Below are 14,957 nucleotides of genomic sequence, written 5' to 3'. Positions count from 1 at the left end.
AGAACCCCACAGACACAACCCCCAAGAGCAAATTCAATTCAGCCCCAATTCAAACAAAACCCTTTTAGGAGTACAAAAACTAAAAAAGAACATTAATTATACTAAGGTTTAACTGTCAAATAGTTTGCTTGCAAATACCAATTCAGTCCTATCTCTCATCTCATTTTTAGAGTTTACTGAACACCAATCCACTTTTGCTGAACTCAGGAGTTCTGCTTGTAAAGATCAGAATGGCAATTTTATTGTTCCTGAGTGATGGGCTGGCTGATCAGATTAGACAGAAGCATAAGCTGCACTCTAAGTGATATAGATTGAACAGGTGGCCTTCCCTCTGATCTACAGCCTCTTCAAACACTTACAAGTAGAATCCTTCTCGTTTCAATCACCTCTAGAAAATATGCACTTAGCCATCCTTAGCCTGACAAAAATATTTTTCTGGTCTTTAATGCATTTCAAATAGCTTGCTCCTAAAGACATCAGCCTTTCCCAAATATACCAGTAATTCACATGCATGATATTTTTTAACTAAAGAAATAAATACAGATATATAGATGGTATTAACATCTATAGTCTACAAAGTAATATGTATGGATAATAATTTTAAGGAAAAATTCAAAGGCTTTACATTACAGAGAGAGAGTTTAAAAATTATTATTTCACATGTCCTTAAAGATTAGACTTCAAAAAGAATGCATTTGAGACTAGGGAATGAAATAAACCTTACCTTGGGCAACTTATGCAGAGTGACAACTGAAGCAATATATTGTTTGCTTAGTAGGTAAAAAAAAAAGAAAGTAGTCAGCTACTTCCTCCAGATCAAAGTGTCTGGTACAGGCATAATTTTTTTTACTCTTCACAGAAATGAGTGAAGAGGAAAGGGAGAAACAAAGCCGTATATAGAATTTTTAACAGTAAGACTTTTCATAGAAGGTAATGTCTAACTCAGGTGTTTTAGCAGAGTTGGTTTTCTCATGATATTACATCATGTATTATTTATATCATGTTTACTTTGAAGCTATGTCTTTGGCCTGAGGATCTTATGACATGATTCTAAGATGACAATAAGCAAAGTGCCAGGGGAGCATGGGGAAGGAAAAGCAGGAAAAGAACATTAAAAAAAAAAGACAAATCCTACTATCTGCACTCATACCCTTCTTGTATCCTCATACAGGTGGAGATGGGTACACAGGGATGGGTGTCCTACGACAGAATCAAGGACAAAATAAGACAGAGGCACTGCTGCAGTTGGTAAATCAATACCACAGAGAGTGATTAGCAACTCTAGGACCTTGGGATAATGAGCTACTCAGAATGACACAAAAGGTCTCTGGACTCATCTCCCAATTAGTCCCATGCTCAAGGAAAAAACGTTCAACAAAATGAATGCTAAGGATTACTGTCTTTGAAAAACAAAGTTAATTAGGTAAGTATTTTAAATAAAATATATACACACACATCTTAAGTCTACCTTTCTATCACTTTATTCCAAGAAGTCTCACAGACAACATGGTACCACATACTTAAAGGAACCCAGATACGCCACTTTCTACATTTTATGCAATATTAGATGTTTTACTATGCATGAGAAATTTCCTAGCAAACCTGCTAGTGACCCTAAAATTATACAAGACTGCATTTCATCATTTGCAATGTATTTCTAGAGGATAAACTCTTCTTTTGTACCTTGAGCCTATTATTGATGATTTGCATAACTTCTTAAACAACATTGCTAACAAATCCTGTATTTAATATAGTTTCTTGACTGACATTAGTACTTCACAGCTAAGCAGCTTCCCAGCTTAATATATCACCTTAAATTTGTTTTAGCAGTATTAGACAAAGGATAACTAACATAATCATAAATGGAAGGAAAAAACAGCTCATTGAAAAAATACACCACTTAAAGACAATAACCAAGAGGTTGGAGAATTGACTCAAGATGTGGAATACCTTTTTTCAAGGCCCCAGATGTGATTATACCCAGTAAACAGAGAAACTTGTTTGATCAAACTCTTCCATTATCAAAAGAGAACATGGCAGAAAATATAAAGTGTCAGACTTTGAGATGTCTCACAAAAGGGAAACATTTTCTCTCTAGTCCTATTATCAATAACATTCCATGTGTCCAGCTCTGGTAGTTGAACTGGTAATGCTACAGCATGCTGCAGTCCTGTAACTCTCACTCACATTGAAAATACTGCTTTACTCATGCTTTTACAGGATCAGTTATGCTGAACATAAAGGGAAAGGAAAATAAGTATCCTTCAAAGCTACAATATCCAAGAGGAAGCAGTTCAGGAAACCTGGAGTATTTGAGAGCTACTATGGAAAGATTGCATTAAATCTAAAATGTCCTGCCAAGAGACAGTTATTTGCTAACCAACTGAACCATGCAGAGTTCCTACAGCAGCATAAATGCAAGAGCCAACAGTGAGACACTAAATTACCTAGACAACAAATCCTTTAGTCCATTTTTAAATTCAACAATGGAAGTGCACTGTTCAATTTGAATGCCTATAAATTGCTGTGTATAGTCAAACAATTATAACCTTTTACTAAGGTCCTGTTGCCCTCAGCTTTCTGTGTTGAAGCTCCAGAGCAAACAGGCTCAAGGGATAAGTCATACATTTTTGTTAGGTAGACTTAAAGTTGTAAAGATGCTTAAAGGGTGCACTGTCCCAACCTCCATTTGACAGCTGATTTAAAGAAAAAAAATTTCTTTACACAGAAAAATAACTATTCCAGCAGTGGCCAACTCTACCAAATCTGCTGAGGCTACTACTAGAATAAAGGAACAGATGGCACTCGCTCCTCACTCTTTATTTCCATTCAGATTGTATTCAGGAAATATTTTATGCTAATCAATCATGAGATCTGAATCAGTAGGTTTTCACATTTTAGAATACATTTTGAATGTTTTGTTTCTCTGTGCATCAAACTCACTGTGACACTAACCTTATTTTTTCAATATTCTCCATGTGTATCTTGTTGCTGTAATAAACACATCAAACAAGACCATTTTTGAAAAATAAGGCAGCATTTCTCCCCTTACACTGGATCAGATATATTTCACAAGGGAAAAGTGGAAATTAAGACAGAACTAAAAAAAAAAAACCCACCCCCCCCCCCCAAAAAAAAAAAAAAAACAAAAAAAACCACACACACACAAAACAAGGAAGAATAGGAAGAAAATGAAAAAAAATTTAAAACTATTCAAGAGAAGAGAAAGAGAGCATAATAAAAAGGCACAGCTCATGTAGTTACTCTTGCTAGACTTGTTCAGATTTGGTTTGATTTCTAATTAAACTTTCTTGTTCACAGTTCAACACTTCTCAAAAGTGTTTTACATGGAAATAATATTAGCACAACAAAAAATTCTCTAGCCACCACAGATATTTAGTATTCTGCTGTATTTTTTTTAAATAAAAAAAGCACCGAAAGTTGCTTGATTTTGGCAGCAGTAGTCAAGCAACCTAACATGAAAGCAGGAATTCCAACAGCCATCTCTGAGTGGGCAGCAAGGGCAACCTATAAAAGGCGTAAAGCAAATCAAGGGAAAGCAGAAAAAGCAGAGGGAGGGAGCGGGACTCTCTTGATCCCATGCACAAGGGTCATTCAACTACTACAGAAGAATTTACAGATGTCACACAGTAAACCTGAAAACGTGAAGCCTGGAGTTCAGCAATAAAGGAATGTCTAGGCCAACAGATCATAAGTAGTAAAGAACACACCATGAAATGGAAATTAGTGACTAACTTGATGGTTTTTCAAACCAAAGTAAACTCCCAAGTCTTCTACAAACTTTGTGAAGTGACAAGTTAAAAATACAATTCATCCAAAAGCATGAGCAGACTGCTGAGGTACACCAACCACTGCTATTTCTTCTTCCTAAATTCAAGATACCCATCTTTTGGCAAGGAATACATGGCACTAAGGGAAAGGTCCAAGTAGGATTTCTTTCCCCTCCATCCAAGAATGAGTTTGTGTTTACAATACGCGTGGTGAAAAGGGAAGTTTATTTCCTAGAAAGCAAGATCACAGATTTCAGCCTGCCCCAAGCAATATCAGTAACGGATGATCAAGTCAGATATTATGAAACCAGAATTAATTCAGCAGCAGATGGTGCCATGTCTTTTCTTCAGCTAAAATGCAAAACATACCAACGGGGTAAAGTTTCAGAGAAGGACAAGGGGATGTTTGTGTAAGTCAGAGAGCAAAGAAAAACATCAAAACTAACAAAAAGATATGAAACAGGAACTTTCCATTAACAGATTCCATGCAGAAGAGTTATTTCCCAACAGCTTGCTATTTAACGCTGCTGACAATTTCTCTTTTATTATGTGGGGCATTCTTGTGTACTCACAGACTGCTGAACTTCATTAACACAGTTACATATTTTCCCCAAAAAAACTTTAACAGCTGATTACAGATGGGAAATAATTACTGTCTATTAAGATAAAAAGCTTGGTCCATTCTAAGGAACCAAGGGATAGTACTGTAGTCTATTGCTGTTGCTTATCTAGTTACAGAATGATTTATGAGAATGCTTAGCACTGTATAGGAAGCATGAAATTAGTATCTCCAGAGCTTAAAATATATACCACAGCATGCATATCCATTCATCTAGCATCTGAGGTTCTGTTCATGGTGGGAAGCTTAAACACATCTGTAACTGCTTGCACAACAACAGTCCAAGAAAGAAAATCAATCTCAGCTGCCAGTAAAGTGCTTCAAAACACACTTGTCTAAAAAGGACAGGTTCCTTTCACTCTGTTCCTTCTTTCCTAGTGTATCTAACAATAGTTGGACCTAGCACAGAGGAAAACAGCCTCACTATAAAAGCTTAAAAAGAAAGTGCTTTAAAAGAAGAATGATGCAAAAATGTGAAAAGGTAGAGGGAGGCATGACAACAAAGAGCAGATTCCATATGGGGAGGAAAAAAACACACAGAAACTAGTGAAGTAGGAAAAAACCCTACATAGGACAACCAACTGATCACACAGTTCAACAGCTGGGGGTATGAAAAGAATTTCATACCAAAGCTTTGCAATGGGAAGCTAAATTTGCAATGGATGAACATATTCTACTTGTGTAATCAAAAGTCAACACTGTATCCTAATGCCATGCCGCATAAAGTAAGCTTTAGTTGTAAAAAGCTCTACTCTCCACTAAACTGAATTAGTAACCAATGTGTTTTTCCAGCTTACTTCATCTCCCTTTTGGAAAAGCAGAAACAGAAGCTGTGTGATTTTAATTCATCAGCTGCACTTATTACTTCTACTGTTACTAAAAACATTTACCTGTAGACCCATTACATTTTGCACACAGTTTCCATACTTGGCAAACAAATCAACATTTCACTTTTGTGAAGCAGTGTCAGAACATATTGCAGACACCCAAGGTGGGTATGAAAAATAAATTTTTTAGACATCTCAAGGCAGAACTGGGTACCCAGATCCCAGAGCCTCTCTACACACTTGAGGAGGAATGCATCAAGACTCCTGCTCTTCATTTGAGGGATGAAACAAAGCAGATGTCAATCGCAGCAGATGAAGCAGCGCCAGTGAGGCACTCCTACCAAAGCAGGGAAGAGGGGAGATACACACAGCGTACCTAGGATGATGAGAAGTGGAAACTTTAACTACTCTGTTCTTTACAAATATTAAACATGCCTGATCATAAAACACCATCCTCTGAAGCTTCTCTGTCTTCTGCCCATTAACACAGTTTCAACTGGGCTCCATCTTTCACGAGAACATGCCCAATGCCAAAGCTCTGCAGCTTCACCAACCGGTAGTGGAAGCTCTTTTATTGCCCACTCCCCCTGAGGTGTCACCCAAGCATGTCAGAGTGACCATCTTCTCTTAACTAGTGGTCAGCTTGTTCAGCAATTCATCTTTTCACACTGGACTTATTTTCTTCTTCTGTTTTAATATAGCATCCCTAACAAATCAACACTGAAGCTTATTATCTGTACATCCAGGGCCTCCACCAACTCCCAGTGGATCAAGGCCATCTTTCACCTTTGAAGGGCTAGAAGACAGATATTTCCTTCAATGCTCTGCACTGTTATTTGGATCCTGTTATGGAGAAAACACAACAGACACCCTTCCATGCTTTATCAGGTACAGTCCTCCATACAAGACTTCTTCTCAGACCTATCCAAACATTATTGTTCTCCAGAAGTTCTTTTGTTTAATGTGTATTCAAAAATGCAAAGGACTGAAATGCAACTTTGATTTCTTAGATCACCACTGCTAGAACATCCTAAAATAGCCCCAAGGCACATGGAGCAAGGACAGGCACTAACTGTTGGAGCCATTTCAATTCCTGCAACCCAGCTCAGGTCTGATTGGTAAAAGGGTAAAAGTAACTGCACACTTCTTGGGTGACCCCATCCAGCCCCTTCCATGGGTCACACAACAGCTCTGAAGTGCAGTAACAGAGCTAGACCACTGGCTGTTGAGGATCTGAATCTTAGGTGAGAACTTCATCTACCCAACACACCACAAGCCTACACACTGCATTTTGCTGGTGGACACAACTAAAGTTGCAAGAGACAAGAGTTAGAAACTATAATCTACATCATGTTGTGAACTTGAAAATGTTGCTTATGATGTTGATAACATTTCATAGCCTTCTTGTCAAAAGTTAGTCTTCATATGCTGAAAAGACACTTAAAAAGGAAGACAAATTTTAGACTTACAAAAATGATCATTTTTCACATTTAAAAGAAAGTTCTCTAATCAGATGACTGCCTTCGATCATGGGGGCTCTCTGACTTTATGTGAAAACAGACACTACACACAGTCACACAGAGAGCAAAGCTCTTTGCCAAAGCTGCACACCATCATCCACAAAGTCCACAAGTCTTTCAGTGGTGAGTGACTAGAGAAAAATATTTTCTTAATTGGGGAATTTAACATTAGTTACTGGATTATCTGCCAAACTATTTCCAGCTTTCATGCTTCACTAAACCGGAGCTCATCAGTCACAAACCCATGATTACACTGAAGAAAATGGAGAGCAATTAGCATACAAGATGATAGCTTAAAGCTGGTGCTAATTGGAAAGAATGAAGTATTTTTCATTCCTGTTGGATACAATTAGGTGAGACAACCAGGTTCTGGAAAAACAATTTGCTAAACAATTTCAGTGATGTCTACTCTGTAACCTATGTTTAAAGTCTAAGCAAATTCATGCCTTTGCAGTATATCTTGCAACCATGAGGGTTGCAAACTAAAAGCTGGTCCAGCTGTAGAGAGAGCCTTGCTCAGAAGCATACATACAAAACACAACAACTAATTCATCACAACAGTGGAGAGCATTACTGAACTGAGCTCAAGTTGCCAAAAAGAGCTGAAGAGCAAAACCAACAAGGAAACAGAATATAATCCTTATAATGCATGGTACAGCATGGCACCAATACACACTGAGATGCAAAATCAGCTGAATTATAGGACTGCACAAAATACACAATCAGAAATAAAAGAAAACCACCTACAAAGAGCTACTGGTGCAAAAACAATTATTGTGCATGCTTTTGTTCGTAAATGCTAAACAGAGAGGGGAAAATCTTGTACATGAATAGTTAATTTGCCAAAAGGAAGAAAGCAGACAGGACGAAAAATGCAATCCTTCATTATTGGTGAACTGCACTCAGGCACAAAATTTTAGTTAGACAATTATACTGCAGAAATATACCTTATAACATTAGGGATTTGTTGTCAAAAACTACAGCTGGGTGACTTTAATTTACTTCTACAAATTCTTTACCATATATTATTCCTAATCTATTCAACACACCCCCAATTACAAATGTATCTCCACCAGTAGGTTTTTTATTTAATTCCAAACTGCAACAAACCTCTGCATTTGTAAATGAACTTCTACATCACTATTTCTTTTGGCTCAGAACATATTTAATACTTTCTTCAAATGAGAGAGCAGTCTGTAAACCTGTAACACACCCTGTTTTTAGGATCACACCTATCTCATATTTTCCTTTTTAAAAATACAGCCTAATTATGCTTTAGACTAGTACCTCCCTGAACATTATGTGAAAAATGCTTCAACAGATAGCACTCACAAAAGCATCTCTCCCAACAGAAAATGCTGCTGCAATCAGACTTTAATGAACAACTGCAGCATACACACCACGTTACCAGGCAGGGGTGGTGCTTCTCTGTTTACTGAAAATGTTATTGCACCGCTCCCCCAACTCCATGTATCAACAATAGCACGCAGTAACATCGCTTATTTCTGCATCCTTCAGAGAAAACAAAACAAAGCTAATAAATCACCTTCTTCATCTTCCCGAATAACCCTTGAATTCTCTAATGCAAAACTGTCCAAGGACCCACTGAGTCAAACAGACCTTCCCCTAAGGTCTGATTTCTTGTGTTGTAATACTCAAGTGTGCCAGCATAAAGAAACTTCTTAAAATCAAAGAAATAAATCAACAGACAGTATCACAATTAAACCCCAAATATTGATGTACCTATACATAAACAGACATAGATACATGCACATATACATCTATTTCTCCTCATGCTTCAATCATGTAAAGACATCTTGAAAAGTGAAGCATCCACGGGCTAAATTGGAAGCTCTTCAAACAATAAAATAGTATTTTCACGTAGAAAACCGAGAAGAGCCAAGACCTCACTGATGAATAGCAGATTTTTATCTCTGACTAAAGAGCAATTTGAATTAACTGATGTTATAAAATTATTTAAGCTCCCCTCCCATCACGACTTCTACATACACCTAATTCCTATGTAGTGCGAGCAGCCCTATGGGAGTCCATCCCTTTGGTATGTGAGGTTAGACACAGCCTCCGCGGGATAAAAGCCTTTATCCTTCTAAAAATACCAGCCTGTCTCCTAAAGCTCCGTGATGCAAACAGCATCGCCACAGTCCAGGGGCTGCTCTGCTTCCATGAGTAAGCACTACCAGCACCGGGCTATAATTAGTTGGGAGTATTTTTAGGGTCACTGCTCAAAATTAGAGAGAAATGACTGAGAAAGACCTCAGAATGGTGGGGGGGTTCCCCTCTCCTTTGGCTATCTCCTACTGCTGTGCGGAAAAAGCGGCTCCGCAGGGGCCGAGGGGAGGCGACCCCCTCTCCGCAGGGAAGATGTGCCGGGCTGCCGTCCCCGGCCGGGTGGGCGCTGGGAACGGCCCCGCCGCCCGCCCCCGGCCCGCAGCAGCGCCGCTTACCTGACCGCCACCCGCACCGAGCTCTCGTCCGGGCCGCCCGACATGGTGCCAAGGGCGAGGGGCGGCCGCAGCCGCGCCGGGAGCTCCGCCGGGCCGCGGAGGAGGTGGGGGCACTGCTTCGGCTCCCCCTCACCTCCTCCTCCTGCTCCGCCACCTCCTCACTCCAGCCATTTTAGGTGACTGAATGAATAGGTAGGAGCCGCGGCAATGCAGGGCGGTTCGCACCGCTCCTCCTTCCCCCCGCCCCGCTCCGGCCCGGCCCCTCCAGAGCCTGGGCAGGGATCGCTGTCAGTCAGCCACCGGCGGGCCGAGCCACGGCCCCGGTCACCGGCCGCCCGCCCCGCCGGGCCCGCCCGCTGCAGCCGCAGTGCGTCAGCGGCCCCGCCCCGGGCCGCCGCCAGCGCGGGGAGACGGCGGGCGTGAGGGCAGGGAGGTCCCGACGCAGACACCCAGAGACACAGACACCCAGAGACACAGACACCCAGAGACACAGACACCGCCTCCTCGACACGAACCCCTTCTCCGCGTGCCCCCTTCATACACACGCTCCTCCTGAGGCGCCGTGTCTCCACGCACACCTGTTCCTTATGTGGGCACACACTCCTCGCGTTTGCCTTTCCACAGCACACACCCGGTGCTCGCACAGCTCCCCTCACGCCTGCTCGCCCGTGAAGGCTCGGCACACTCGCCCTGCCCATGCCCTGTGCGCTGGCAGCTGTGGGCGCTCAGGGCGCCCTGGAGGTGCCCGGCCACTCGTGCCTGTTCCCCGGGCTCGCAGGGGCACACGCGTGGCGCTGCCCGCCTGCTGCAGCGCTGCACAGGCACAGCTCCTCCCCACACACCTCTGCACTCAGGCCAACAACACGCTCGGCTCTTGCACACACAACGCACGCGGGCTCTGCACGCAGCTTCCGAGGCCTCCATCCCGGGAAAGAGGGGCCCATCCCGCTGTGTGGGCTGGGTCGTTTGCCCTTGCACGTTTTTCCTTTTCCCAGGCAGGAATGAGATGTCCTCTGGCCCTGTGTGGTGCTCGCGACCCTCGTGCCGGCGGGCGCACACAGTTGTCCCACCTTCCTGGGGTACTTGCAGGTTTGTTTGCCGAAGCTGCTCCAGCCAGGCATCTCTGTTCTCACTTCGCTAATGAAATGCCTGGCTTTGAGCTGGAAACTGAGTGGGCGGATGACACTAATTTTTGATGCAAATCGTATCCCTGCCAGGAAAGAAGGCTGATTATTTTGCCCAAAACAATTCACATTCCTAAGGAAGATTTTCCATCAGAATAGGCCCGGGTTTGAATTCGTAATGATATGCTAAAAACCTTGCAGTTCTAGTTGTTTTGCTTCTGATAGTGAAGGTTGGTCACGCCCAGGCCCCAGCCTCTGTAAAAGATGTGCAGGTGAGGTCTCCCATCTGGATGGGGCCTCTAGCCATAGCCCTGAATCTTTCAAAAGTCTCTCGTTCTCAGCAGGAATCCACTGTGTTATTGTTGCTCTGCATGTTTCTCATAGTTATTTTCTCTAACTTTTCTATTTTTCTTTACTTATGTAGAAATCAGATTGTTTCTAGAAAATGGCCCGTCTGGAAGTTGCTATACAAAATGATGTTCTCCTTTCTTTTGAATTGCACAGCACCAGCATTCAAATCCCTGACAGCATTTGAAAATAGGGGAAACTTAAGCTACATACCATATTGCTGAGGTAAACTGAGATAATATTTATCCAAAAAGCCAGAAAAATCCAAAAGGCAGATGGTTCCGTATGAAATCATTGAGGAGTCTGGTATAGGCAGAACAAAGACTAGATTTCCCTGGGCTTCTCAGCTCATTATTCTGTATTTGATGCCATAGGTCAGATGCCTTGTTTCTCCTTTTGCCATGATATTTTATGGGATGGCAAGATAGCAGATAAAGAAAAAGCTCCTAGAGGTGAATTGTGTTGGCATTCATACCAAACAGCCTCAAAATGAAAGTGATAGCAGTTTCATAGTTCAGGGCGTTTCCATCTAGAGGGGAATGAACAGTCTGACTGTGTCATGCATCTGTGGGTATTTTACTGAGCTCTTTAAAAATACCTGCAGCTCACCCACAGTGAGTGGAATCCTATCGCCTAATTAGGTTCTCACAATTTATGTGCACTAGATTTACAAATCCAAATCTTATCCAGAAGTATCCAATGCATTTTTTTCAGCTGGCACAATTACAAGGTTAATGTAATAAGCATACTCAAATGTATACCTCGGCACAGCATTTATTTCACATAGCATCTTTCGCTGTCCAGCAAAGCTCATCCACATCATATTGCCCATGTCTGTAAAATCATGCTGAGTCAGTGTCTCTGGTGTGCCATATGAGCTGTGCTGAAAACCGAGCAGGCAGTAGCAGCTGCAGGATGCTCAGACTCAAAATTGGACTGTAGACCATTCCAGGGACATTGGCTGTTGTGTGGCTATTAGACATTTGCTTCAGCTTGACTTCATCCAGCCCTCTCTCTTGCATACTGAAAAAAAAGTCAACAGATCAAAGTCTGGCAGAAGTTCTCCTTGAGCTTAATGTCATGTATATAAATGGGTTAGTATGCACAAATTTCAGACCTTAATGACAAAGGTTTTTTATCCACATTGGTATTAAAAATGTTGGTGCTATAGTAAAATTATTCTATTCTACGTTATGTTTATTTCAGCCCTACAGTATTACCCACATATTTTCTGTCTTGTATATTTCACTGTCTTGTATATTTCCAATTCCAGACTGTTCTGAAATTGATCTAGCAAGTGACATTTAGCTTCTTACCATGTTTCATGCAAATTCCCTGGTATGTGTCCATTCAGTAATAAAGCAGGAAAAAGACATAGGTCCTGTTTCTATGCAGGATTTTTCTCTGTGTTCCCCATTTCCAGAAAACATACAACCCTTCTGTCAAAATGAGCTTTTATTTGATTTTTTCCCAACTTGTTCAATGTAAACAAGCAGAGTGCTATACTGTTAACTTGGCTGCACCAGGAAACTTGAATGAAATCTGCTTTTCATTTCTTATAATGTGAATGACCTTCACCCTCCAGCATCCTATTCATCTCCTTGAAGGAGTAACTTGAATAATATAAAAGGCACAATATCTCCCTTTTTTTTATTGTGTAAGTATGTAGCTAAATTGCCAGTGTCTAGTTTATATAAAGCTGTATAGGCTACATGGTAACATTTACAGATTTGTCCAATCTCACAGCTAAGGAATGAGGCTTTCCTAAAGGTCCTCTCCCCTCAAGGCTACAGCACCACAGGTACCAACCACCTCTGGTCACTCCCTGAGCAGCTGCAGAGGGATGGGGGACAGACTTCAGGGCTGGGGGGCAGGGAGGGAGTTCACAGCTCTGGTCCCTGCTCTGTACTTGGAGGAGGACTGCTGGGAACACCCCTCATCACTCCCTGGCAGCCATCCCGGTGACAGTGCCACACTTTCACTGCCTCCATTCTCCTGCCACACTTTCACTGCCTTCATTCTCCTGCCACATGACTCAGCACCATGAGCTTCATTCACTGGGCAACCAAACAAAAACCTGTGCTTGCAAGGATGAGTGCTCTGCTTGACACACACACACAGCACACCCTGCACAGATGATCAGGCTGCCCACAGAGTTCCTGTAAGCCTCAGAAGCTGCCTAAAATCACTGAGCTACACACAACCTGAATGAGCCAAACAGACCCCACTTAGGGGTCAGAGCCCTGTGCTTTGACCTGTGGATGTTTGCAGACAAGCTGTATCAGCTGTGCCTATGCTGTACCAGCTGGGTTTGAAATTATCTAATTGAAATAGACCACTTCCAATTTTTTAACTGATAACTTAGCAGTGCTAAATAAGCCAATTTAATCAAAGATTTGGCTTGTTAGTTGCTTTTTTCTTTGACCTGTTGAGCATTTCATTTAATTTGAAGAGGAGATTCTGTTAAGCAACGGAGGTGACTTGGTTTCATTGAGACAGGCAATAATACATAAATCACTGATTTCTGATTAATCTGTGTCAAATAGATTAATTGCACCATGACTGGTAGAAGGCTTCAAGAAAAATCCTTAGGTTTTGTCAATCAAATATTAGGTTTTGTCAAGTTAAGCATTTCCCCACCATTATGGAAGGCAGTGATTCTTTCAGATACAGACAGTGGAACACAAAATATTCAAGTGCTATAAAAGAATAATATTGAAGGACATTACATCTCGTCATCTGCATAGTTCATGCTGCTTTATTAAATTCACACACACAAAATAATCAGCTATATATCATCTCATTAGTGACTATTGTTTTCTTGAATGTATATACTAAATATACTCTTCTTTGCCACATACAAGCCACAATTTATTCCATGACTTTTAACACACTGTGAAGCCTAAACATTAGGCAAATAGAAGACAATGCATAAATTAAAGTGAGCAAAATTTATATTATATTCATTTATACAGTAATTTGAAAAATGGGAATATTTGGGCTTATATAAGTGGCCACAGATTTTCTCTCTGCTTTTTGCTTGTCCATGTCTGCCTATGAACTGTGTGACCCAATAATTCCTTGTATTCCAGTATCTTCTGATACAGGAAAGGTAACTGAACTCCTATGCAACTGTGTTTCATGAGCTGTTGCTGATGGAAATTATGTCAGCAACATTCATGCATCAACAACATTCATGCATCATCAAATACTCACTCCATTTTCTCTCATAAGCACTAAACTCTTCAACATTAATGTATACAGTGCTTCCAGCTTTCTACTTCTCTTTGTATTTTCTGTGTGAAAACTTCTCTTTGTATTTTCTGCTTGATGCCTTGGGCTTACATGAACCTTAGGCTTTTCCATAGTCACCTTTTGAAAGATCTCTGCTATGAACAAAACTAAACTTCTAAAAACTGTTACAATTTGATTTTTAAGAACTTTCTGGAAGTAGTTTTTTTCTTCTCTGACGGGCTTCTCATTTTAAACTGCAGGTCTTGGAAAGCAGTCAAGCCTATAAAAGACATTTTAAATACCTACCATTTTCTTCCCATCACTCACTAAGACTTTTGGTTAAATAACAATGAGTAAAGAAAAGTGTTAAGCCACTCTTAACTGGCAGGCTAAAATATACAACAGGGGAGCATTTGCTTCCAATAACTGTGGAGAACAAAGCAAGCTGCAAACTTGGCTCATGACAGGATGGGGGGAAGTAATCTCAAAGTTGAGAAGGAAAAAAGGAGTGCAAGGTGATGTTTATGTAATCAGAATAACTGCAGATAAGGAAAGGAAACAAACTGGTTTAGTACAGATGTCTGTGGAGAGAAGAAGGTAGAGAAACCAGAAAGGACAGGGTGGAGAAGGAAGAGGGATTTCTGGAATCAAAGCCAAGCAATGCCTCTGCAGGGTTATTTCTGGAGCTGATCAGCATAAGAGGAAAAGCAGCATGAGGCACCTCTGAAGTGAGAAGAAAGGAAGTTGGTGTTTTCCATCCACCTTCCAGAAATGAATGAACTGTACAGGAGAAAATACAATGAAAAGAAACATATGATAAAAGGATCATATCTGGAGCTGAGCAGAGGATTCAGTGGGAATAGAACCACTACACTTGATGAAGAAAGAGAGTATTTCATTGTGTACTAATGCTTTTTACTCATAAAAAATTTATAGTGTTAACTATATTGTTGTTAACAAAGCAGTATCATTTCCTTGGCCCCACAGGCCAAGAGTGGTTGTGTTATATAACAAAAAAGTGCTTTTGCC

The 14,957-nt window shown here is 41.1% G+C and overlaps 1 protein-coding gene across 4 annotated transcripts in view; it reads right to left on the bottom strand.

The window, feature by feature from the left end:
* The window catches only part of KIF21A (kinesin family member 21A), an 86,816-nt gene extending 77,277 nt beyond the window's left edge, over positions 1–9,539 (bottom strand). For 3 of the 4 annotated variants that reach the window (XM_036401817.2, XM_054514800.1, XM_036401816.2), the window contains exon 1: positions 9,223–9,538. In XM_036401817.2, coding sequence (XP_036257710.1) covers positions 9,223–9,266 — 44 coding nt within the window. In that variant the 5' untranslated portion in view covers positions 9,267–9,538. Of the gene's footprint in view, positions 1–9,222 lie in introns of all 4 variants that reach the window. The other variant, XM_036401815.2, reaches the window with a different exon arrangement.
* Positions 9,540–14,957: the final 5,418 nt, after the last annotated feature.

The sequence above is a fragment of the Molothrus ater genome, chromosome 5, assembly GCF_012460135.2.
Source record: "Molothrus ater isolate BHLD 08-10-18 breed brown headed cowbird chromosome 5, BPBGC_Mater_1.1, whole genome shotgun sequence".
Lineage (NCBI taxonomy): Eukaryota > Metazoa > Chordata > Aves > Passeriformes > Icteridae > Molothrus > Molothrus ater.
This window is presented reverse-complemented; position numbering and strand designations above follow the sequence as displayed.